The sequence below is a fragment of the Palaemon carinicauda genome, chromosome 6, assembly GCF_036898095.1.
Source record: "Palaemon carinicauda isolate YSFRI2023 chromosome 6, ASM3689809v2, whole genome shotgun sequence".
NCBI lineage: Eukaryota > Metazoa > Arthropoda > Malacostraca > Decapoda > Palaemonidae > Palaemon > Palaemon carinicauda.
The window spans coordinates 4063372-4090790 of NC_090730.1; the positions used below are offsets into that span (position 1 = coordinate 4063372).

General features: G+C 43.4%; 2 protein-coding genes across 7 annotated transcripts in view; one reads left to right on the top strand and one right to left on the bottom strand.

The window, feature by feature from the left end:
* Positions 1-27419, top strand: part of LOC137642388 (uncharacterized) — a 65918-nt gene that overhangs the window by 27358 nt on the left and 11141 nt on the right. Inside the window, exon 5 of one of the 2 annotated variants that reach the window (XM_068374902.1) lies at positions 16785-16882. The exons of the other annotated variant lie outside the window; for it this stretch is intronic. The gene's annotated coding sequence lies outside the window, so the exon portion shown is untranslated. Of the gene's footprint in view, positions 1-16784; positions 16883-27419 lie in introns of those variants that run through there. 2 annotated transcript variants of the gene reach the window in all.
* Positions 19256-27419, bottom strand: part of LOC137642384 (collagen alpha-1(XVIII) chain-like) — an 82766-nt gene continuing 74602 nt past the window's right edge. For all 5 annotated transcript variants that reach the window (XM_068374894.1, XM_068374895.1, XM_068374893.1 and 2 more), the window contains one exon: positions 19256-19580. In XM_068374894.1, the coding sequence (XP_068230995.1) occupies positions 19259-19580 (322 nt within the window). In that variant the 3' untranslated portion in view covers positions 19256-19258. The remainder of the gene's footprint in view (positions 19581-27419) is intronic.

Sequence of the window (27419 nt, forward strand, 5' to 3'; positions counted from 1 at the left end):
ATGTATGAGAAAATCACAAATTTTGAAAGTAATGTGTATTTTTCCTCACAATACAAACCTAAATCCTATATATTACACTGCCTTCCTCAACCACCCAGTATATCCTAGGTTGAAGGTCAGAGTGAGGATTGCTCTGTCTGTTGGGTGGCAGGGCCTAATCACCACCTGGCAGGCAACAATGTTTACCTCGTTCAAAGTTTAAAAAGCTATTTCAGCTTCGTTAAGAGTCTAACTCTTATTAAAGGACCCAGGTTTATATAGTTGGGAAAGATACAAATTACAATACTTGATGAAACTTTTATTACATATATAGCCACAGGGCTTCTAACATTCGTTAATCTCTATTGAGGTTGGGTGATGGAGCCTACGTAAGACCAGCACTGTATCTTCTGGGTCAATCAATTGTATCATGGGTCTGGGGTGACAGGCCATTCTAGTTATATGATATCGATCTGATATGGGACTAATGCCTGATTTTGTAAGCAAGGTAAGCATGTTGCAAGAATGTCCACTCTCCCCATTTTTATGGGTACATGGAAGAACTGCCCTTAAGCTCTCCCTTTCTCGTGGTGCTTAGGCCATATGAAGCAAGTAGTTGGCAACAGACTACTTGCATTTTAGTTCATGGGAGTGTGAGCGTAGTCCCAAACCTGCATGCGATTGGTTTCCAGTCCGCATTACTCTAGAGTACTGTCAGTTCCCAGGTGTGCGTGCTTTTGTATTCTTTCTAGTTTTGGTTGTTTGGTAGTACCAGGAATCATTTACGTGGGTATTCCAGAGGATTAACTTTGGTTGAACTGATGGAGTTTGAACAAGGGTTTATTGTTTCTCCATATATCAATACATTACATCCAACATCTGGCTTTTGGAAGTACTGTATGTGGCTTCATTGAGTTGATTTAAGAGTACAAAAATCTAAAAAAGGCAGCTTTAGCACCTTCATCCAGAGCAGTGTCTGTAATGAGAAGTGCTGCAACCTTCCTCCCTCATGGCAGAGAACTGTCTCTCAAAAAGCCTTGGTTAGTTGCTGGAGGGTTCTTTGACCAGCCAAATTCAATGATCTCCAGATTAGAGGATTAATTTGTTCTAGCCAATGCAGGAAGCGCTTGCCCCTCATACTTTTGTTTAGCCAATCCAGGAAGTTCTTGCCTCCCATCCTTCTCAGATCATTGGTGGTACTATGTCCAAGAGGAATGTGAGGCTACTCTTCTACTGGTTAATCCATTAGTCTACTCACAGACTGCCAGCCTTGCACATGAGGATTCCTCTACCGTTGATTTGATAGCAAAGGAATATTGGGGTTTGACCGATAGTCCCCCACAATAGCAAATATTGCCAGTTCAAATAAGGTTTTCTACATTGGAGGAACTGGCTAAGTTTAGGAGGCGAGTGCTGCTTAGGGGAAAAGGTCCGGCTTTTCTTGCTCACCAGACAGTAAACCTGTGCAAACTTTTTTTTGAAGAGAAGTGATGTTATATCATTGTAATCTTAACAAGTTGATCCACAGCTATGTAGCTCTACAGAATGGATAAGAATATGATTACTCTTCACTCCAAAGAGTAAAATGGAAGCAGCAGTGGATAAGTAGAGGTCTGACTGTCAAGACTACTTTATACATCATTTTTCAATATTAATCTTACCCGATAATCATGTAGCTGTCAACTCCGTTGCCCGACAGAATTCTACGGAAGGGATACGCCAGCGATCGCTATACAAGTGGGGGGTGTACTCACAAGCGCCACCTGTGGCCAGGTACTGCAGTACTTCTTGTTGACACCACCTCAATTTTTCCTCTGTCGTGCTTCCGGCAAGATGTTCATGGATACGCTTATAATTTTGGAGTCTTGTTCACGGTTTTTGGTGAAGTATTGCTCTAAGATTTCAGCTTTCGCTATTCAGGAAGTTTTATTATTAGCTTAGCTAGCTTTTGGAATTAATTTGATTAATTATGGTGACGAAGAGAGTATGAACTCTCTTTCACCTTTAAATGGCCGACCCTTCCCTTAGACGGAAGTGTTGGTGTCTAAGAGAGTATAGACTCTCTTTCTTAATTTTGCTTAACAAAAGTTATAGATTTGTTTTATATCTCTCCGCCTTTTATAGGCCTCTTCGATTAACTTCCTTTTATTATAAACTTATTAAAATTAATTTTTATATTTGTTTATAGCGACCTTTCCTAATAGTAGGCGGTCTTTTCTTGGTACCAAAGTTAATTAACATTGAGCCCGTCATTTCGGTTTTACCTGTTAACATATTATGCTATTTTAATGTTTTTGAAAGAATTTCTTTGATAGTCTCGTACTGTTTTCAAAGTTGAACTAACGTTTTGTTTTGTCTCTGCAGTTGTTGACGTTCAGAACGTTCAACTTGCGCTCTATCGTTACGATAGAGAGAGAATTTTCACGGTGTCACGTTGCAGTAAGAGTAACCGTTTCTAGTGTTTTGTTCATTCTTTCTTAGCTTAATGGTTTTAATTCTAATAAAGGAACTTTTTATTTGGGAAATATTTCAGTTTTTTTCCTTTAACAATAATATGTTTTAACGATATATATGATTGGGCTCTTCTCTCAGGTTCTAAGTCAAGAGAGAGAGAGAGAGAGAGAGATAGAGACGGAGGGAGAGAGAGCTGGATAAACAGAGAGAGAGAGATAGAGACGGAGGGAGAGAGAGCTGGATAAACGTTTCGTTCAAGCGAGTAAAGTTGTTATCGTTTTTGCTCTTCTCCCTAGTCTCTTTAGGAGAAGAAGGTAAACGTTTCTAGAGTTTTATTCTTGTTCTCAGGCTTTATGCGGTGAGAGATTTTAAACGTAGTTTATTTGATCTAGTGTTTAGTCTCTTTCCAGCCACTGAATTATTTATCTTTCATTATATTTTTCTGTTACATTGTAATTCTGTTTTCGCAATTACTAACTTTTAAGGAAGGATAGAATTGCGTGTTTCAGGTACAAACCACTTAAAGTTTCGAGTTCAGTGAAATAAGTGCAAACAGAAAATCAAAAGTGATAAGTGATTAGAGCAAAGTGTGTCAGTGTTGTGCGTGAGGGTACTTCTGTGCGTGCCAGTCGTCCTCCCAGTCCGGGACCTCTTGCAAGCTCCCAAGCCCAGGGGAGAAGCAATGTCGAAGGGCAAAAGGGTTCGGCAGGCCTTGATCGGCGCACAGAAGTATCCTCGGTGGTTGCGGGCGTGTCTTACAGAGACCGTCACTCCCACCCGCAGACGATTGAGCCCTTATTTTACTCGTCTGCAGAAGAAATTTCGGGGAGAAAACGCTGGACTCAGGTCTCAAGACCTCTTAAACGTAAAGTCCAGACCTCTAGAGTTCAACAACCCGGATGCAGTCATTGGGTTAGCTCTGACTCTCCGCAGTCATCAGGTGACTGCACACCTCCTAAGAGAGGTAAGGCGATGCCTCAACAGACCTCATCTTCTGTTAAGGCTTTGCCTCAACAGACCTTATCGTCTGTTGATCCCAAGATAACTTTGCTGCAGTCCATGCAGTCGCAGCTTGCGGTCTTAATGCGTGAGTTTCAGGCTGAGAAGGTTACACCTCCTCCTGCGAGCGCTCCGCCTCACCGCAGTCCAGTCTGCCAGGCGTACGAAGTTGAGGTTCCTCAAGCTACCTTACCGCGTTCGGAGTTGCCAGTTACCAGCGTTGTGCAGCAACCTCAACCTTCCTTAAGGCAACCTCAACAATGGGAGCAGGAGTCTTTTGCCTTGAGGCAAGATTTTCTTGCAGTTAGACCATCTTCGAGGCAACAACCTTTTGAGGTACGACAACCTCTACCATCCTTGAGGCAGCCACCTCAGCTCTCGCAGCTGCTACCTCAACTTTCCTCAAGGCGAGAGCCTCAACTCTTGAGGCTAGCTCCTCAGGAACCTCAACTCGTGAGACAGGAACTGCGTTCTGCGCAGCCGCTACCTCAACTCTCGCAGCTCACACCTCAAGAACCTCAACTCGTGAGTCAAGAGCCTCTCTCTGCGCAGCCACCTCAACCCTTGAGGCAAGCGCAACTCTTGAGGCAGGAACCTCATGCTATGAGTCAGCCACCTCAACGCATGCATCTGCCACTTTCTCCTCAACTTGAGCCTCTTCCCATTCAACTTTGAAATAACAAATGACAATAATAACACCTCATTACTTTCATAACTTGCATTTGTAATCATATACATGTATGCCTACACAAACATTATGATAATGGAAGTTATTCGTATTACTTAAATAAACAAATATATATGTATTCCTTGCAATATATTTTTAACAAAATCGCAAAATATGGCAAAAATATCTTCAAAACAAAAATGAATCATGAGTTATGAATGTAATGTAAATATTATGTTGATATTAAAACCCCATGCAAGCATGCATGAAGTAATGCAGTGTTGCCAACAGGGCGAGTTTCCCTTTCCTGAGGTGAAGTAGATTATAGTGCGTATATTTAGTGCAGCTTAATTCTACGATTATCATGCCGGCTATCAAATTCATCAACAAAACAGTCTAAATCAATTCCCTCGGCACGTGCACTTTCAATGGACAGTAATGCGATATTACTCAATCTAGCACTGGTCATGGAATTTCTGAGAAATGTTACACGCCATGCAACATGCTCTGCTTACCTTACAGCATGCTCTACATACAGCATGCTCTGCATACAGCATGCTCTGCATACCTTACCGCATGCTTCTCAGTCACACATCTTTGGTTGTTGCCAACTCACTAGACTGTCAAGCAGTTTCATAACGTTGCCTTCTAGTCTGCTGCTTTTGCACCAGTGAAACCCTCACTGAGAGAACTTAGCTTTTCTCGGATATGGTCCCTGTAGATGAGAAAGTGCTTTTCTCCCTCCTTCTGATATTCCCTTGAGGACTCTGTCATTTGGAGAGGAGCCTTTAGCTGCGTAGCCTCCTATGGACTTTTATTTAAGCATAACATGCTTCCAGGGAAGGTAATGGTTCCACTTCAGTCGATAACCCCATCTGTTACCACACCTGCTCCCATAGACCTTGAGCTGTGTTGCAAGACATGCAGTCCAAGCTTAGTCCTTGTTAGAGGATTTTTTGTTTACGGAGTCAGTGTGTCACTGGGAAGACGTTCAACAACCAGCAGAAGTGACTTGTTGTGACGCAGTGCGGCAACCTCAGCAACCCGATAAGGAGTTGTCTGTACGACCCAGACAGTCTAGACAGCTTCGGGTTGTCACTGTACTTCCTCGCTTCCCCATGGTTGACAGTTCACAGACTGTGCAGCAGTACCATGATCTTGTGTCCGGCTCCGTCAGACGACTGGCTTTTAAGAGCTCCCACAAGTCGTCGCTGTCTGGAGATTCTCAGATGGACTTTGGATCTGACCAAGGAACTGGGCCTCCTGGTCAGTTTTGAGGAGTCTCAGCTCGTCCCATCCCAGACCATTGTCTACCTGGGTATGGATCTTCAGAGTCGAGCTTTTCAGGCTTTTCCGTCGGCCCCAAGGATCTTCCAAGCCCTAGAATGCATCCAGAGCATGCTGAGAAGGAACCGATGCTCAGTCAGGTAGTGGATGAGTCTAACAGGGACACTTTCATCGCTGGCCCTGTTCATCGTGTTAGGGAGACTCCACCTCCCCCCCCTTCAGTATCATCTAGCTGCTCACTGGATAAAGGACATGACGCTAGAGACGGTCTCAGTTCCTGTTTCCGAAGAGAGGAGGTCTTCTCTCGCGTGGTGTAAGAACAGCTTTCTTCTCAAGGAAGTCTACCTTTGGCTGTTCAGAAACCCGACCGCCGTCTCCTCTCGGACGCATCAGACACGGGCTGGGGTGCGACTTTGGACGGACAGGAATGCTCGGGAACATGGAATCAGGAGCAAAGGACACTTCACATCAATTGCAAGGAGTTATTGGCGGTTCTTCTGGCCTTGATAAACTTCAAGTCCCTCCAGCTTAACAAGGTGGTGGAGGTGGACTCTGACAACACCACAGCCCTGGCTTACATCTTCAAGCAGGGAGGGACTCTTTCGTGGAAGTTGTTCTAGATCGCAAGGGACCTCCTCATCTGGTCAAAAGATCGAAAGCTCACGCTGATAACGAGGTTCATTCAGGGCGGTATGAATGTCATGGCAGATCGCCTCAGCCGGAAGGGTCAGGTCATCCCCACAGAGTGGACCCTTCACAAGAATGTTTGCAGCAGACTTTGGGCCCTGTGGGGTCAGCCAACCATAGATCTGTTCGCTACCTCGATAACCTAGAGACTCCTGTTGTATTGTTCTCCGATTCCAGACCCAGCAGCAGTTCACGTGGATGCTTTTCTGCTGGATTGGTCCCATCTCGACCTGTATGCATTCCCGCCGTTCAAGATTGTCAACAGGGTACTTCAGAAGTTCTCCTCTCGCAAAGGGACACGGCTGACGTTGGTTGGCTCCGCTCTGGCCCGCGAGAGAATGGTTCATAGAGATACTGCAATGGCTGGTCGACATTCCCAGGACTCTTCCTCTAGGAGTGAACCTTCTACGTCAACCTCACGTAAAGAAGGTACACCCAAACCTCCACGCTCTTCGTCTGACTGCCTTCAGACTTTCGAAAGACTCTCAAGAGCTAGGGGCTTTTCGAAGGAGGCAGCCAGAGCGATTGCCAGAGCAAGGAGAACATCCACTCTCAGAATCTATCAGTCTCAAGGGGAAGTCTTCCGTAGCTGGTACAAGACCAATGCAGTTTCCTCAACCAGTACCACTGTAACCCAGGTTGCTGACTTCCTGTTACATCTAAGGAAAGTAAGATCCCTTTCAGCTCCTACGATCAAGGGTTACAGAAGTATGTTGGCAGCGGTTTTCCGCCACAAGAGGCTTGGATCTTTCCACCAACAAAGATCTACAGGACCTCCCTAGGTCTTTTGAGACCTCAAAGGAACGTCGGTTGTCCACTCCAGGCTGGAATCTAGACGTGGTCCTAAGGTTCCTTATGTCATCAAGATTTGAACCTCTCCAATCAGCCTCTTTTAAGGACCTCACATTAAAAACTCTTTTCCTCGTGTGCTTGACAACAGCTAAAAGAGTAAGTGAGATCCACGCCTTCAGCAGGATCATTGTTTTCACATCTGAAACGGCTACATGTTCCTTGCAGCTCGGTTTTTGCTAAACGAGCTTCCTTCACGTCCTTGGCCTAAGTCGTTCGAGATCCCAAGCCTGTCCAACTTGGTGGGGAATGAACTGGAGAGAGTACTTTGCCCAGTTAGAGCTCTTAGGTACTATCTAAAAAGGTCTTAACCTTTACGAGGACAATCAGAAGCCTTATGGTGTGCTATCAAGAAACCTTCTTTTCCAAGGTCTAAGAACTCAGTTTCTTACCTATTCAGGCTTCTGATTAGGGAAACACATTCTCATCTGAAGGAAGAAGACCTTGCTTTGCTGAAGGTAAGGACACATGAAGTGGGAGCTGTGGCTACTTCAGTGGCCTTCAAACAGAACCGTTCTCTGCAGAGTGTTATGGATGCAACCTATTGGAGAAGCAAGTCAGTGTTCGCATCATTCTATCTCAAAGATGTCCAGTCTCTTTACGAGTACTGCTACACCCTGGGACCATTCGTAGCAACGAATGCAGTAGTAGGCGAGGGCTCAGCCACTACATTCCCATAATCCCATAACCTTTTAATCTTTCTCTTGAATACTTTTTATGGGTTGTACGGTCGGCTAAGAAGCCTTCCACATCCTTGTTGATTTGGCGGGTGGTCAATTCTTTCTTGAGAAGCGCTGAGGTTAAAGGTTGTGATGAGGTCCTTTAGTATGGGTTGCAGCCCTTGATACTTCAGCACCTTAGAGTTGTTCAGCCTCCTAAGAGGAACGCTGCGCTCAGTAAGGAAGACGAACTTATTTAAGGCAGAGTAATGGCTCAAGTCGACTTCCTTACCAGGTACTTATAATTTCATTGTTATTTTGAATAACTGATAATATGAAATACGGGATACTTAGCTTCTTGATATACATGTACACTGGTTTTCACCCACCTCCCTGGGTGTGAATCAGCTACATGATTATCGGGTAAGATTAATATTGAAAAATGTTATTTTCATTAGTAAAATAAATTTTTGAATATACTTACCCGATAATCATGATTTAATTGACCCACCCTTCCTCCCCATAGAACCAGTGGACCGAGGAAAAATTGAGGTGGTGTCAACAAGAAGTACTGCAGTACCTGGCCACAGGTGGCGCTTGTGAGTACACCCCCCTCTTGTATAGCGATCGCTGGCGTATCCCTTCCGTAGAATTCTGTCGGGCAACGGAGTTGACAGCTACATGATTATCGGGTAAGTATATTCAAAAATTTATTTTACTAATGAAAATAACATGTTTCCTTCAGGACCCCTGGATCCTAAAATGTAGCCATGGGCAAGCATTTGAGAATGATCATGCCCTCTAGCTTGGGTACAAAAAGGCTTAGACCTCTTCATAATTCCAGCAGGAAGTATCAGCGAATTTCTTGCCCTTGAGATATGGATACTGACCAACCTTTTTGTGGTCCTTCTCGGGTTTAATCGAGCGGGAAGAGTGGGGCTACTGGGATGTGATACTTGCAACAAGCTTCCTTCATTTAATCCTTTGAGCTCTATTAGGTGTAATTACCCATATTTTCTTTCTTTTATCATTTACTTACAGTATATGAAAATTTGACAGTATATAATACATATCATTGGAATGGAATGCTGCAAGTCGATCATACCTGTCTTGCCATAGAGGAAGTTCACAGCACTAGGAGTCTGGTAATAAATGTCCTTTGGACAGTTACTTACTACCCTTTAAGAACTGTTGGCCTCCATTTCACCTTCTCATCCTCCAAAGTAACAAAGCTCCTGCTGTCAGTGAACTGAAAATTTTATTTACTTGGGAAAAAGTGTAGGTAGTCATGGGCGATCACTATATGGGTAAGGTTAGTCATCGACCTCTTTCCATTGAACAGTTTTATTGGTTAAACTCAGTCAAATTGTAAATGGTCAGGTTTGTATTGTCTTCTTTCAAAGAGGGAGAAACTACTTTCAGTGGATTTGAAGGACAAGTCCATCAGTCCTCTTGGAAGTAGGTTGATTTAGCCTTCAATCGAGTAGTGTATTGTACTTTTCACAGGAGTGGTCTGGATATACAGTAGCATCTAGATAATTGGCTGATCCTGGTGGTTTCAAAGGTTTAATTGCTTCAGGATTGAAGCAGTCTCTTTAGTACGTGTCAATAGACAGGGAGAAAGTCTCCCTCTGTCAGATGAAAAAGCAAGAGCACAAGTTGGAGGTTCACTAGTCACTAGCCATAAGGCTCTCAGCGAAGTACATTTCAGGCTGTAGTACAGTAACATATTAGCCAATCAACTACTGTGCACCATATGGGGAAGTTATAAGGACAGACTGGTTCTTACATTCTTGCATAGCATAAAGACTTTAGGTGGGGTAGTCCCTGATGACCAATCCATTTGTCACCCAGCTCCGCAAGAAGCTCCAGGTGTACCCTTTCTTTTAGATGTCAGATAAGTAGTAGGTCCCCATCCTCATTAACAAGGAGGACGGATGATAATTCTAACCCTATCCCGTTTTTGGCAACGACCTTTGAAGGGCATTGGACATAATTTATGTCCACTATTTCTGCTCCTTTCAGCACCATATGATGTAGTTTATATTTAGTAATACAGTCGGCCCTTGGTACTCAGGGATTTGGTCATTTGCAATACAGAAAACCATATAACCTATTAAATAAAATATCACAATCGCTGTTTCCCGTTTTGAGTACTCTCGCGGCCCGACGTTTTCGAACTGACTGTGCTCCTTTGCACCTGGCATGCTTCGAGCTGTTTCCCTCTCCATACAGCACAACGCCTCGTCTCTCACTGACTTGGTCTCGGTCTTGCATTGTCTCTTCTTTCGCATGCATCTACTGCTTCAGTCCTTTTTTGAGCAGAATCACATTGTGATGTAAACGAGTAATGTAAAAAACTTTGCTTAAGGACCAAATCATTTGGGAGCACCTGGAGCTGAAAGGATTAAGGAATATAAGCTTGATTTTGTGCGACATTACAGATTTTTCCATAAACTCTTACTGGATCCGGTCCTAACAGTTTCTAATCTCATGGGGACTTGTACCAATAAGCGAGTCCCCTGCCCAATATTGAAAGATGAAAGTTTGTATTGTATGTAGGAATAAATAGCTATTTTTAAAGATAGTTTCTAGGTAATTATTTCCTCCTTCAACACCTTCCCCCATCTCAGTCAAAGAGGTCTTAGGTCAGAAGTATCCAGACTACACGATTCGCTAAATACCTTATTATGCTTCAACAACCATTTCCAGCTTGTGCATTAGATACGCACTACTACATTTAATGGCTATAATTTAAATAGCTAAAAAAATACACATTAATCAGGCTTTAAATAGGAAAACCAAGATTAGTTACAGCATTTATCATATGCAAAGAGGAATTTAGTAATGCTGTAAAGTTTTATTTTTGGATAAAAGTTGGCAATCTATTTAGTTTACACATCTTTCAGAAATCTGGCAATCATACAAGGGAACCAAAACAGTATAAACTTTGATCAGTTTAAATTGCTAATGGTTACTTATTTTAATCTCCAAACTCAGAATTTTAGTACCTATTGAATATGATTTTACAATGTCTATACATCCTTTGATTTGATTTAACACTTTAAAGCAATGGTAAAGTGATTTTTTTTTGGAGATTATTGCATCATTCTACACTGAATGATAGCTAACAGTACCAATATGCCTGTTCAAACTCACACAGATCAGCCTAATATTTTAGCAATTGTCAAAAATATCTGCACACAACTGATTTGGAATGCCACTGAGCCTAAAAAAAAAAACTACAGTAGTTTAAAGTATCGTACACAATTACAAAAAATTGATTATCATTTCAGCAAATATGGCTTTACAGAAGAGACAATGCAACTTCAAGTGTTTCCAAATTCCTACATATTTGGAATAATACTTATTCTGTTGAACTACATAATCTTAGAGAGCTTGTTGCTGGTTTACTCCTAGAGTACAACATACATGACTAGTTACCAGCAAATAATTAAAAAACCTACAAAAACAATAGAGAACTACAAAAATTCAAGAACTACATCAACATCTTAAATTTACTAAAAAACTAAAAACAATAAAAATAATAATCAAGAAACAAAAATGGATGCAAAATACATCTTGTTAGACAACACCAATGATATGAGGGTACAGTAATTATAAAATCATCAGCTTCATCAAGAGGATATATCTGATGTTTTTGTAACATTATTACAAATTAGATAGCGTTTACAGCAATACCTCAGTTTACGAGTAACTTGGAATACAATCAGATCGGTATATGAGTATTGTATCAGTCTGCGAGCAAAAATCTCCGTCCGTATTTGAATCGTGTGTGGAAAAATAACAAGATTAATATGCATTGTGCAGAAGTATTCACATGATTTTCACATAATTTTGTTTTGGTTTTGCTCGCATACCTCCCCACCTACTCATACCTTCACTCTTTCACTCTGCAATACTCCTACCCGCATCACCTGAAGTTATCTTGCGGGTGCTTTTAGGAGTGCGATTTTATAAAGTGTAACAGCGTGTTCTTTATAGAATTGCGATTTATGTTCATTTCAAGTTAAAAGTTTACAATACGGCATCCCAAGAGAAATTATGTTTCAGCGCTTGGGGAAGAGGAAAGTCCGAGGGAGGTTGAGATCATGTACTAAAGAACAAGGACAAAAGTAATAACTGCAGTTGGGGAAACGAAAACCTTTTGAAGTTAGTGTTAGATTACACCAGGGTTTAGCATTAAAAGCCCGTTTCTATTTCTGATGGTTATGGAAGTGTTTAGTGAAGAGATCCGAAATGAAGAGTTGTGGGAGTTGCTATATGCAGATGATTTGGTGATACCACTAAAAATGGGGAAGACTTACAGAGAAGGGTTTTAGCCTTTGGAGAGCGATGCTTTGAGGGTAAACATGGATAAGACTGAGGTTATGGCGAGATGTAAGTTAGGTAGGGGCAGGATACCCATACATGAAAGTAGAGGCTTGGTTATAAAACATGAAATAATTTAGATCTTGAGATCTACTTTTAGTCAAGAGGGAGGATGTGAGGCCGAATTTGAGGGGAAGTAGAGGGAGGTAGCAGGAGTGTATGTGATAAAAAAAAAAAATGCATATCAAGCTGAAAGTTTAGATTTATAGCACTATAGCACAGTAATAAGACCAGTCTTAATGAAAACACGTGGACTCTCAAGACGAAAAGAAGAAGCAAATCTTGAAAAGAGTTGAGAATCCTAAGGTGAATTATGGAATATCACTGCTTGAAAGATTGGAAAATTATGACATAAGAATTGCAGGCGTAGTGAAGATTACAGAGGTGATAAGAGTGTGACGGCTGAGATAGTACGGGCACGTGTTGAGGATGAATAGTGGGGAGGGCTGGGAGGAACGTTAGGGGAAGGGGGAAAGATCGAGAGCGAGGCGGCTGAGATAGTATGGGCACGTGTTGAGAATGAATAGTGGGGAGGGCTGGGAGGAACGTTAGGGGAAGGGGGAAAGATCGAGAGCGAGGCGGCTGAGATAGTATGGGCACGTGTTGAGAATGAATAGTGGGGAGGGCTGGGAGGAACGTTAGGGGAAGGGGGAAAGATCGAGAGCGAGGCGGCTGAGATAGTATGGGCACGTGTTGAGAATGAATAGTGGGGAGGGCTGGGAGGAACGTTAGGGGAAGGGGGAAAGATCGAGAGCGAGGCGGCTGAGATAGTATGGGCACGTGTTGAGGATGAATAGTGGGGAGGGCTGGGAGGAACGTTAGGGGAAGGGGGAAAGATCGAGAGCGAGGCGGCTGAGATAGTATGGGCACGTGTTGAGAATGAATAGTGGGGAGGGCTGGGAGGAACGTTAGGGGAAGGGGGAAAGATCGAGAGCGAGGCGGCTGAGATAGTATGGGCACGTGTTGAGAATGAATAGTGGGGAGGGCTGGGAGGAACGTTAGGGGAAGGGGGAAAGATCGAGAGCGAGGCGGCTGAGATAGTATGGGCACGTGTTGAGGATGAATAGTGGGGAGGGCTGGGAGGAACGTTAGGGGAAGGGGGAAAGATCGAGAGCGAGGCGGCTGAGATAGTATGGGCACGTGTTGAGAATGAATAGTGGGGAGGGCTGGGAGGAACGTTAGGGGAAGGGGGAAAGATCGAGAGCGAGGCGGCTGAGATAGTATGGGCACGTGTTGAGGATGAATAGTGGGGAGGGCTGGGAGGAACGTTAGGGGAAGGGGGAAAGATCGAGAGCGAGGCGGCTGAGATAGTATGGGCACGTGTTGAGAATGAATAGTGGGGAGGGCTGGGAGGAACGTTAGGGGAAGGGGGAAAGATCGAGAGCGAGGCGGCTGAGATAGTATGGGCACGTGTTGAGAATGAATAGTGGGGAGGGCTGGGAGGAACGTTAGGGGAAGGGGGAAAGATCGAGAGCGAGGCGGCTGAGATAGTATGGGCACGTGTTGAGGATGAATAGTGGGGAGGGCTGGGAGGAACGTTAGGGGAAGGGGGAAAGATCGAGAGCGAGGCGGCTGAGATAGTATGGGCACGTGTTGAGAATGAATAGTGGGGAGGGCTGGGAGGAACGTTAGGGGAAGGGGGAAAGATCGAGAGCGAGGCGGCTGAGATAGTATGGGCACGTGTTGAGAATGAATAGTGGGGAGGGCTGGGAGGAACGTTAGGGGAAGGGGGAAAGATCGAGAGCGAGGCGGCTGAGATAGTATGGGCACGTGTTGAGGATGAATAGTGGGGAGGGCTGGGAGGAACGTTAGGGGAAGGGGGAAAGATCGAGAGCGAGGCGGCTGAGATAGTATGGGCACGTGTTGAGAATGAATAGTGGGGAGGGCTGGGAGGAACGTTAGGGGAAGGGGGAAAGATCGAGAGCGAGGCGGCTGAGATAGTATGGGCACGTGTTGAGAATGAATAGTGGGGAGGGCTGGGAGGAACGTTAGGGGAAGGGGGAAAGATCGAGAGCGAGGCGGCTGAGATAGTATGGGCACGTGTTGAGAATGAATAGTGGGGAGGGCTGGGAGGAACGTTAGGGGAAGGGGGAAAGATCGAGAGCGAGGCGGCTGAGATAGTATGGGCACGTGTTGAGAATGAATAGTGGGGAGGGCTGGGAGGAACGTTAGGGGAAGGGGGAAAGATCGAGAGCGAGGTAGAGAACTAAAGGTTGAGATAGGTGAAGGATGATATGGAGAGAAGAGGTTTAGTGGAAGACGATGCCTTTGATGGCATTAGGCAACATACTCCTTAATGTAGGGATAACGGGGGGAATGAAGTACAGCATCTCAACAAAGGCTCCCAAGGTGATCAAGAAAGATGATAACCTTATTAGATGAAAAAAGAAATTATTGAGACGCGTAATCAAGGTACACATGTGGAACCTGGCAGAAATGTACGATTTTAGAACGTTGATAATTTGCAAAATACTGAGGTAAAGGAAACCCAAGCAATTAATGCTGCTGCAAAACAATGGCTGCATATTCTAGATAACATTGAAAACTTCCTTCTCATCTTGATCAATGAGAAGCAGTTAGGAGGTGATACTATAATTGAAAACATAAATTTGTGTGCTGAACTTTTGAAAAAATTAGCTGAGCCAGGTATAATAGCAAACCATAAAAAAAAAAAAAAAAAATTAACATTCAAAGCAAGCCATGGCCAGTTTGAAAACTTCAAGAGATGAAGAGGCATCCACAGTGGGTTGTGCGGAATAGTGAGGCTGCGAACTCCAATGTCAAGGCAGCAGAGATATTCATGTCTGAATTTAAAAGGTTCGTCGATTCAGTCTTGGATGCCCCAACAAGACCAGTCTTTGGAAAAAAGATGCCCAGGAGGTGCCTCATTACTACAGAAGAGAAGGTAATTTCCAGTCAAAAGTCCATGAAAGACAATCTAATCCTGCGGTTCTGTGCTCAAGACAGTGGGGATTGCAAAGTTAAACCTTTCCAGGTGAATCAATCTGAGAATCCATGAACATTTTGAAAGCACAAGGTGCAGAAAAAAATAGTCACGTGGAGGTCAAATAACAAGGCTTGGGTGACAAGCATTTTGTTTGTCAAATGGGTTAATGAGGATTTTGGACCTGAAGTCAAAAAGTACCTTATGGACAGAGATCTCCCAATGGTCTTGCCCATCCTCCAGCTATTGAAGACGACCTATTGGACAAGTTCAAATTCATCAAGATCCTGCCGCCCAATACTACTACAATTTTCCCCAATACTACTACAATTTTCTTACCCATGGATCAGCGGGTGATCTCCAACTATAAAAAATCTGTACACAAAAGCAATGTTCAAGCGATGTTTCGAGGTCATTGAAGGGACCAAGCTCATCCTACGAGAGTTTTGGGAAGTACATTTCCACACGACAACTCCCTCAAAAGGATTGATAAAGCCTGAGAAGGGGTCACCAAGAGAACCCTCAATTTTGCATGGAGCAAACTGTGGCCTGATTGCATCACAGAATGTGGTTTTAAGGGACTTGAACCCATGCAGTAGGAGGCAGTTGATGATGAAATTGTGTCCTTGGGCAAGACAATGGGGTTGAAGGTGGACAGGGATTACATCAGCAATTGGCTACAGGAACATAATGAGCAGCTGATAACTGAGTTGCATAAGGAGCAACAATAAGAAACAGTGGAGAATATTTCATCTGGGGAAGAGGAGGGGTAGAGTGACAAACCTCTCACCTTGAGTGAAGTAATAGAAAAGTTAAGTGTGGAAAACCCTAGAAAATTTTGAAGAAACCCACAATCCAGACAAAGTTTAGGCAGGCAAGCCTACGTCACATTTCCATACAATTTTAAAGAAAAAACAAAAAGTTAATCTCTAGATAGATTCCATGTCAAAATTAAACGTAACTAAAAGAAGACGAGAAAGTGTCTAAAAAGTGTAAATTAAATGATTCAGTTAGTTATAGTGAACGCCATTCAAGAGAATGATATTTTACCAGAAGTTCTTACAGAGGGAGATTCTCCCTCCATGAAATGACCCCTGCTGCCTCTCGTCTCCTGTACGCAAGCCACGACTCTCCTCAAAGGTAAAATGCAAGTTAATTTCTAATTTTTATTGTGAATTATTAATTTCTATTCATTTCTGATGTTAGAAGCAATAATTTCTTCTTTAAATAACATTACAAACCTTTAAAAATAAGTATATACAGTATGTGCATTTATGAACATGTTGATTGCATCAAATGAACTATCTTTATTTCTTGTGGGGATAATTTTTGGTTTATGAGCTTGCTCCTGGAACGAACTAAACTTGTATACTGAGGTACTACTGTAACTCCCTTGGCAAGTACCAGGATTGATTACCTTATATTATTCCAAAATGTTCATGGTGTAGTTTCATTAAAAAATATCTAGAGAAATATTTGTTATTGTATACGCAAAGATTACAAGTGTTATGTTTAATCATTTTCATTGAGATGAGAAGGGCAGAGAATTTTCGTTTAATTTTAATTGATATGTAAAAGTGATTATGGTTCTTTGCTTACTTTACATGCAAGAAATAATTGGTTCTTCCCCTTAATTTCATTAATAATTTATGGTAAGGATATTTTTTCATAGAATATTTGTTTTATGAGAGACAAATGGAGCTTTGTTTTACTTGATGTCCCCACTATGAGGAATATTTCACAATGGAAAACTCAACAAAAGTAAACTTACCCATAAAATAAGCATAAAATATTGTAAATGAATTAAAAACACAATAGCTATTCATACTTTACAAAGCTTAACCCCCTAATTTCTCATACATTTCAGGAAATGATAAAACTTTAGTTGCAAGGAGATGTTGACCCTACGTACATTTTCAAATGCCCTAAGGAACAGACAAGTCTAGTCATCTATTAACATTTTAGGTAAATTTTATTTTATCATTGGTACGAAATTAAGGATTTATAAAATATAAAAATGCCATAGACATAAAGGAGATGTTTATGTTTAGAAAGTTCTGAGCAAAATAATAAAGCTACTTTTGATGATGGAAATTCTAAAGCAGTTAATTTCCAATAGGTTGCTCTTTATTTTCAAATGAAATGTAGGATCAACATTTCCTTTCCTTTACTCACACATTCATGGGAATTAAATAGGGTTTAATCTGACTGTATGGTAGCAATACCTATAGCAGTATCTGTTATCTCCTACATAAATATAAAGAACACATTACTGGTATTAAAATTACATACAGTATGATGATGCAACATTATCCAGAGATTCTAATTATACATGATTTATCCATCCTTTTAAAGATAATCCTAAAAGGAAGACAAATATGGAGAGTATTTGCTTCAAAGAGATATTCTACAGCCTTGGCTTGTAGTGGACAAAATAGAAACCAAAAGCCGACAAAATAGAAATCGTAGTTCAGCTTAAACTGAGAAGGTAGGTAAGATAGACTTCTGGCTTAAAATGGATGAGAGAGGGGGTAAGGGAGTTTAAATTATTGGAAGTGACCAGGAATATGGCCGATTCACTTGTAGATTAATAGCCCTATTGAAGTAGTTTCCTTCATTAGAGTTCTTAAAGCCATGTTAAAACATCTGGTTGGTGCTCATCCAGTTCATTACAAAGTTATTTATCTTTTTAATTAGCCGCTACACATACGATGGGGGGAACACAGAGAACAACATTTTTAAAAGCACAAGTGACTCTTCACATGACATTTTAAAGAGCAAGCAAATGGCAAAAATGGAAGATCAAATAGCAGTGGCATTTTACTTCTCTGTAGAATAGCAACTGCGGTTTTCTTAACAGATAGGAACCAACTTGGCTGAGCCATTTAAGTAGAATATAGATATGTATTTACACTGCTGAAATGTGAAGATGCACTTTCAGTGTACATTTTTGCTACTGCACTGATTTCACCAAAAACATATTATAAAAGCATCATTTGAACTTATTAGTATCTAGAATGTAGAGATAATTTTCTCAGGAATAAGTCAGTCCCTATTTAATAGATTTGATATAACAATGGAGTAAAATGGGAAATTTTATTTCCTTAAATCCTATTATAAAAAAATTAGGGATTAACTTTTTGAATTTTAGTTTTGAGTAATTGTTTCATTACCTTGCATAATTAATCAAAGACCAGCAATAATGTTGAATTGCATGGTATATCATTCGGCAATAGCCATTATAGAAATAAAAGATGAGAAAATATAAAATTTGTTCCCTCTAAACATTATAATTTTCAATATTCTGATAAATGTTAAAAGGACAACTGTTTTAAATATAATCTAAACTACAAAACATTTCAGTTCATATTTCAGAATATGACTTTTTTCAAATAAATAAACTATGGCACTCTGGAATTTCAAAACAATTCTCCTACATTTGCCTAATAAAATCCAGTACCTACAATATAAGGTAACAGTTACTTATTATATTTATGACATTGTGATGAACACTGACCTTCGCTTATCTTTTATGAATACACAAGAATAAGACATTACCAAATGTTTATTCCTAGAAGAAAAAGGTAAACACTTATGCTTTGGCTCAAGTCATTCAGTTAAGATTGTTTTTCTTCTTTGCCCTGGACCTGAGAAGCCTTAATATAAATAATGTTCCTTGTACTCTTGACACTGAAGTCAAATTTTAAAATCTTGCACTCATTGCTGGTAAAGTGTCGAATTTTCAGCGTTCTAAATCACACAAAGTAGAGTGAAGAATGAATCTTGAGGGAGAGTGGTCACTGAAACTTGAAGCAGTTTCTGAGTTATCTCCTCTTTTATGGAGACCTTGCAAAGCGAACTACCAGAAAGCTACTCCTGGTTTTGCTAAAAGAGCTACAACGGCTAACATATATTGGTAACACTGATTAAGACTTTTAAATAAAGCAGCTTTACCTCCAAAGAGCCACGACCCGTAATATTACGTACAACAACAGATACTGCTGTTGTTTTGTGTCTCTGTGACTCTTGAGAGAATAATTACAAGGGGAAAATCGTTGTTTCTTAACAGGTAGATCACAATACAATCATATTAAATATAACTGTCCATCAGTAAGGGTTGGATATGGTACTCCTTAGTTCTGGCATGTTGTCCTGTACGAAGAAATGTTAAGGTGGGGTTCTATTGTTTAAATCAGCACCAAATATAAGTAGTAACTTACTGTCATGACTTTTCACCTGTGGAAGTTTATTTTTAAGCAACTTTCACATTTATTTGCCTTTTTAAGTGACTAAGATCACTCACTGTTTGAAATACAAGTATAATTATTGAAAAGCTGCTTCTCACACATTTTTTTCACTCACAATCTTATGTAAGAATTCTTGATACTCTTCACTGGTCATTTCCTGATCTACAGACGAAGAAGTGAGTGAGGAGTGAGGTGCATAGCGTCTCCGCCTAAAGTGGGCTTTGCCAGTGGCTTCAATGCACAAGACAGCAAAGGAATTGTGGCAGCCCATCCTCTCCTGACCCAGGAGGCGATTCTTGTGCAGTGATGATGCTAAGCCCACCACGTCTTTGGCATTCGTGTGCCAAGCATCACAGTAGGATGAGAGAGCCCTCTCACCATCCAAGTTGGAGCCATGCCAAACATATTTCTGTGGCCTGAAATGAAAATCAATTTAAAATTATTATTTAGACAAATACAGCAAATGCAATCCAGTACGTAATACTCCTCTTTACGTTGGTTTGACATGTCACTTCCGACTTTACGTCGCTTATCCTTAAATATTAATTTAAAAGAGAAAATCTTACGCCATTTTACATGACTTAACATCAATCTCTATGTCATGCAATAACAATGAAAAAGGACTAAAAATTAATAAAAAATTCTTAATATAAAAGGAATATTGCAAATATTTAAATTAATTTGTATAATTTCTGTGAATCTCCCCTGATGCTCATACTGTATTGCTGTACTTCTCCAGAACCCAGATTTAATCAATACTTGCAGTATAATTTAAAATTTTAAAATTATCCCATTTTGTTTTATTTCAATAAATACATGCTGTTAACAAGGGAATGGAACTCTTGCGTAAGGGTGAAAAGCCCAGGTTGTGGCTTTGTAATCTAGTCTTCATCATCATCGTTGAACAGCCGCAATCACACTAAGATTGTTTACTTACTGCACTCACATATGTCTTCCCCTGGTTTAGTTAGCAATTACTGCCTAGAGTGTGCGCAGGAATTATTTCAGAGAGATCATGATCCAAATTTCTTTTGTGTATCATGTTGGGGGCAATACTATGATTTAAATAATCATTGTGAAGTGTGTGTTTCGCTCCTGGTACCTCTTGTGGAAAAGTGTTTCAATGGATGCCAATCAATTTAACAATTCAAAGTGCAAAAGGAAATTTACTCTTTATTCAGGGGAGACACCACAGAAGACTAGGCTACTTGAATATAACCATCTCTTAATAGTGATGAACTTCATAAGCTCTTGATATCACTTGCTTTCTTTATAAACTTCAGAAATCTAGTGAATTCTCCTTTAATCTTGGTAATTCTGGTTCTCAAACCATGTCCAAACCTAACCCAACCCCTCATAGTCATTCTAATTTCATTTGGTAACAGTTTTGATCACACACTGCGCTACACAGCTTTGAAAGCCTTATGCAGAGCTTCAAAATCTTTACATACAAAGGTACTTTAGTTCCTTCGGCTGCCAACCCTTCCAATTCCTCAATCCTAGTCACTCTATAAGACAGCTAGTGTGAGGCAGAAGACCAAGCATGATGTACTGATCCAAATATTCCTCCGCTTGTTAAAGCAAGTGCTTCTCACCCGAAAGGTAGTAAAAAGTCGCAGTCTCATATTACTTATGTGGATGGCGGGGCATATTGTATGATTCCCTTAAATTCACAAGAAGTGAACAAAGTTTCAACTAATTTGGATCATTTTCATCTAGTTTCAGATGACAGAGTTTGCCATTTGCTTGTAAGTTCTGCCACTATAGTCCATTTCTTTTATCGAGGCAGATTTGCACCGACTCGCAGCGGTGCCCTTTTAGCTCGGAAAAGTTTCCTGATCGCTGATTGGTTAAAATTATCTCGTCCAACCAATCAGCGATCAGGAAACTTTTCCGAGCTAAAAGGGCACCGCTGCGAGTCGGTGCAAATCTGCATCGCTAAAAGAAATTGACTATAGCTCATCTCACTATACAGTAATGATACTGGGGTTAATGTAGGTGTTAGTAGAGCCAAAGATAATACGAAATAACACTCCAGGAGCAACCCGTTTCAAAGGGTAAACAAACTGAGAAATCAGCTGATGTTCACATGCATTCTTCTTTGTGTAACCTTCTGCAGGGATGTACCTAAAACATATACTGTAAGGGTAAGTTCGGAGGTATCTTATTCCACCAAATTTGTAAAAGGGTCTAATCCAAGACAGTTTACACACCTTAACTCTCCAACTTCATTATGAAAAGAGATTCAAAGAATTGTCTCTAATTTAGAAAAAGACTGGAGATTCATGTTACCATTTAGTGCTTACTGTAGACCCTCTTTAACAGAGACGTGCTACCTTGTACAAGACTAAGTTACCCGACCTCGTCTTAGAAGGCAATTTAGTGACCAGTCTTGATCCAGTCATGGTGCCTAACAAAAAAAAAAAAAAATCTCAAAATTCAGGTTATGCAAGTATGGTAACTATAAAGACAGTTTGTTCCGTAACTGGAATACAAAGCACGCTATTTAATAGGGGGTATTACTTTAGGCGTAGCTGAAATGACTAGCCATTCATTTTTAACAGAGGTTTACTACCCACACCGCTAGTTAGCGGGAGTAGGGAAGGGTAGCTTGCTATCCCCCCCTCTCACACACCTGTGCTTGAGCTCACTTTGCTCTCAGCTTGGATAGTGGTCAGACGTGTCCGCTCTTATCCTCGCCATCATATTGGCAGCTATTTAATTGCTTTTGCTCTTTTCTTTTTCTAGTTTCTGTATATGTGAAGTTGGCCTCTGCGATCATGCGCACCTGCCCTGGGTTTCCCGACCGCCCCTGTGGAACATTCATGTTGGCGGTCGAGACTGATCCTCATGCCGTTTGTCCTTCTTGTAGGGGCCAACAGTGTGATATTACCAACACGTGTAGGGAGTGAGTGGTCTGCCTCCCAATGGGAAAGGTTTTCGCGATGACGGAAGAAGTCCAAACGGGATATTTCTCCTTCGAATGTTGCTTCAAAAGGAGAAAAACCCAAGGCCTCTTCTTCCGTTGCCTAAACCTCCTCCGAAGCTCCCACTCGGTCAGTCTCTTTAGAGAGACTGTCGAGTGGTAGCATAGACCGATTTATTGTTAACCAACCTCGAGTCTCGAGAGATGACGTTGCTTCCCCTAGCGAAGCAGCTCCACGTCTTCCCCCTGGGGGAGGATATGTCATTAACCTCATTATTTCAACTTTAGTCCTCCTTGGGGCTTACGGGTTCACACTCCAAGGAGGTTTTGCTTAACTACATCCGATTAGGTGCTGCTGTCAAGCAATCGTCGTCACCGTCAGAGGTTGATCCTCTGTCTTTTGTCGACATTGTGGTGTCAGAGGTATCCAATGCGGTCTCACCCATCTCCTCTTCCACTCCAAACTCTACGGTAGCTGACGGCTTAGTTTCTCCCGTTCCTGATCAACCTACTAGAGGGAAACTAAGTCCATCGTCAGTCTCTTCTACTAGTGCTACTGTCCCTTGGGGGAGTTCACTTACAGAGACTCCTCTTCGGAGTACTGCAGAAGGTCAGCTTGCTGATCCAATGGCCCCCAGAGGGCGTATTCGTTGGAAGGCTTGCCTTCCTTCACCTGCGGTGAGGAGACGCCTCTTTGGTTCAACATCTTCGATGCAGTCCCTCGCAGAGGAGCCTCTAGACCAATCATCCGTCATTGCACCTGCATTGGTCCTGGACCTCTCTGCAGATCGTTCGCGATCTCCTTCGGTGGAAGGTCGTCCTTCCACCCAACAGACCTACCGACCTGCTGTCGGCGTTCCTTCATGGGCTTAACAAGGCTCTATCTAAATGTGCTATTGCACGCCAACAACTTGCGCGCTACACACCCACGAAACCTGACAAGCACTCATTAGTAGCTCGTCAGGCCCCATCACTACGCGCTGACATTCATCCTAACCCTAACACAGGGCTTCAAGAGTGTACGCGCCAACATGCGCATACACTCCAACAAGAGCATAGCTCCATCACACGCCATGCGTGCCCTCATGCACACATGCGCCCACGATGTCCTGCTCGCCAGTTCTTGCCTGCGCAAACTGCGCCCACGCGCCCTGCGCCTACGCGCCAACAGTCTCCTAAGCGCCCGCGCCCATCTGCGCGACAACACTCACCTGTGCGCCATCAATCTCCTGCACAATGACGCTCCCCTACACGCCAGCACTCTCCCGTGCGCCAACATTCTCCTGCGTGCCATGCTGCGCACCATCCTACGCGCCCAACATCTCACTCTCCTGTGCGCAGCATTGCGCACCATCCTACGGGCCAGGTAAAACCTGCACACCAACTTTCCACTGATAGCAGGACTTCTGGGATGTCAGCCATGCTGCCTTCTCCCGCGCGCCAACGCTTACCTGTGCGCCAGCTTTCTCCCGCGCATCCGCAAGGCTATGCGCGCCATGCGCACGCTCATCAATCCTCTCCTAGGAATGCGCGCCAACAATCTCCCGCACGCCCCGCATGAATCCACTGTGCGCCCGCGTGCTAGGGAACTTTCTTCTGCGCGCGCCCTACAGCCGGCACAGACGTGCGCAAACACTCCCGCGCGCTCTTCGTGATAATCCTGCGCGCGCCACCAGTCTCCCGTGCGAGCCCCGATATTCTCCCTCGCACGAGCGCCATTATCCTCCCTCGCACGAGCGCCATTATCCTCCCTCGCGCGAGCGCCATTACCCTCCCTCGCGCGAGCGCCATTATCCTCCCTCGCGCGAGCGCCATTACCCTCCCTCGCGCGAGCGCCATTACCCTCCCTCGCGCGAGCGCCATTACCCTCCCTCGCGCGAGCGCCATTACCCTCCCTCGCGCGAGCGCCATTACCCTCCCTCGCGCGAGCGCCATTACCCTCCCTCGCGCGAGCGCCATTACCCTCCCTCGCGCGAGCGCCATTACCCTCCCACGCGCGAGCGCCATTACTCTCCCACGCGCGAGCGCCATTATTCTCCCTCGTGCGAGTGTCAATATCCTCCCGCGCGAGACTACACATCCCAAAGAACGACGTACGGCAAGGTTGCCATCGCCTCATTCCCGCAAGCGCATGCCACCGCGCATTGTGGGAGAAGGGAAACTTCCTGAGGGGTCCAGGATACCAAAGCTACCACAGGCGAACCCACCAATTATAGTGACTCCTCCCAGGGACCCTTCAATCCCTTTCCCTTCAAGGGGTATGTCTGACAGTGCGTCTGTCAGCCAACAGGCCTGATTCGGTGTCCTGATCAGAGCCGTAGCTCAGGCTTTAAAACCTGTCCTCTCTGAATTGGGACACAGAATCATAGCTTCTTCTACCCCTTTGAAAAGAAAAAGAGGAGTTCCAGACACGGTCACTTCCCCAAGGGCGGAACTGAGTCCACGCAGACCTTCGACGCAGGTTCCTTCTATTCCTCAGACTGCCTCTCCTTCCCTTTCATACAAAGATTTCCCGTCTCCAAGGGAATCACGCGAAGAGAGACTTTCCCCCATCGCACTAATGGAGGAAACCTCTCTTTGCGCTAAGGGGTTCACTCAGGGATTGGATGGAACATGCCACCCTCATCAATGTTGAAGTCTTATATCCTCCCCAGGAAGGAATCTAAAGACTTCAAAACATTGCCTAAGTCCTCCACTAGGACTAGGATGGAGCCAACTAGCCACTCAGGGAATGTCCACGAATCCCCCCACCAAGAAGAGCCTTCGGGATAGAAGGAGACTTCTTTGCAAGTTCTACAGCAGGAGGAGACCAGCAAGAGTCAGAACATGATATTTTAATTATAAAATAAATTTTTGAATATACTTACCCGGTGAATATATAATAGCTGAGCCTCCGGCGGCTCGACAGAAAAACACACAAAAACTCGCGAGCGATCGCTATGAAGGTTGCGGGTGTGCCCACTAGCGCCAACTATCGGCCAGATACCGCATATACATGTAAACAGACCCAATTTTTCTCATCCTGCTGGGTCTCTATCGGGGAGGTAGGGGGGGGGCCTTTAATTTATATATTCACCGGGTAAGTACAGTATATTCAAAAATTTATTTTATAATTAAAATATCATTTTTAAATATTTAACTTAGCCGGTGAATATATAATAGCTGATTCACACCCATGGTGGTGGGTAGAGACCAGAGTTAATTAAGTTTACAGCGTATATGCTTAGAGTTTTTGACAGTTATATCATAACAAAACCCAAATATATAAAGGTACCTGGTAAGGAAGTTGACTTAGACGATTACTCTGTCTTATTAATCTATCTTCCTCACGAAGCCCAGCGATCCTCTTAGGATGCTGAAAGACTCCCAGGAGCTGAAGTATTAAGGGCTGCAACCCATACAACAGGACCTCATCAAACGAGGTCAACGAGGAGGCAAAGAGGTCTATGGTGGGTTGACCCCAAGTAGCCCAAAGACTCTTGCCCACGTCATTGTGGAGGGTCCATTCCGTGGGTATCACCTGACCCCTACGACTGAGACAGTCTGCCAAGACGTTCAAGTCCCCCTGGATGAATCTCGTCAACAGGGAGATCCCTCGATTTCTTGACCATATGAGAAGGTCCCTTGCGATCTCGAGCAGCGTGAAGGAGTGTGTGCCTCCTTGCTTGGAGATGTACGCCAAAGCTGTGGTGTTGTCTGAGTTGACCTCTACCACTTAGTTTCGAAGAAAGCTTTCGAATTTCATCAAGGCCAAGTGGACTGCTAATAGCTCCTTGCCGTTGATGTGCATGCTCTTCTGACTTGAGGTCCACAGACCCGAGCATTCCCGACCGTCCAGGGTCGCACCCCAACCCAAATCCGACGCTTCTGAGAACAACACGTGGTTTGGGTTCTTGACTGCTAGGGATAGTCCCTCTCTCAGACTGATATTGCTGTCCCACCATTTCAGGCATGCCTTTACTGGTTCGGAGACTGGGAATGATACCGTCTCTAACGTCTTGTCCTAGTTCCAGTGAGAGGCTAGATGGAACTGGAGAGGCAGAAGGTGTAGTCTCCCTAGCGAGACAAACTGCTCCAGGGATGAGAGAGTCCCTACGAGACTGTTCCAACTCCTGACTGAACAAACGTTCTCTTTTCAGCATTAGTTGGACTTCGAGCAGGGCTTGTTCTATTCGGGTGGCAGACGGAAAAGCCCGAGAAAACTGGACTGCGAATCTCCATCCCCAAATATAGAATAATCTGGGATGGGATCAGTTGGGACTTTTAGGTTGACCAAAAGTCCCAACTCCCTGGCCAGACTCAACGTCCAATGTAGATCCTGCAGACAGCAAAGACTGGACGATGCTCTGAGAAGCCAGTCGTCCAAGTACAGGGAGGCTCGGATTCCCGATAGATGGAGGGATTTTGCCAAATTCCTCATGAGCCTCGTAAACACGAGAGGAGCAGGAATGAGGCCAAAGCACAGGGCTCGAAACTGGTACCCCACATTCCTGTAAACAAACCTCAGAAACGGTTGGGAATCTGGGTGTATAGGAATGTGGAAGTATGCCTCCTGAAGGTCGAGAGAGACCATCCAGTCGCCTTCCATTAATGCTGTCAAGACAGCCTGGCAGACTTCATTGTGAAGTTTGTCTTGACAATGAACACATTGAGCGCACTTGCCTCTTACGTACTCCTGCAGTGAACATGGCTGCCAGATCATTGGAGCCATCCCAGAGGGACTTGTTCCTGCAGAGAACGTGGCTGTCAGATAATTGGAGCCATCCCTGATAGCCTTGTTTATGCATGACATAATTGTACAGCAAAACTTCAAACGCTCGAAAAAACTCCTAACAGGAGATGGTCTAGCTCTGAAGTCGACCATAAAATCTTGGAGCGTCTCATGGCCAGGCACCAGGGAGAGTCTATGAGGTTTGAGAAGTCTATCTGGGCAGAGGCAGGAACTCCCAAGCCGAGAACTTCTCCCGTGTCATATCAGACTCTCGCTCTATAAGACAGCTTAAAAGTAGGGAAAGCAAAGGCTGTCTCCCCCAAACTCCTCCTGGTGATTAACCAGTCGCCTAGCAAACGTAAAGCTCTCTTAGAAGAGCGAGAGAGCACTAGCTTAGAAAACAATGGCTTCGAAGTAGCTAGGCCTAGTGTAAACTCTGACGTTTAGGCGAACGAGGAGCAGCAGTTACAAAAAGATCCGGACAAAGATCCTTAAAAATCAGCATGATTTATTTAAAGTCCATAGAGGGCTGAGCAGCTTTAGGCTCCTCTCCGTCTGACAGAGTCCTCAAGGGAATATCAGTAGGAGGGGGATCAGCAACTTCCTCATCTGAAGGAA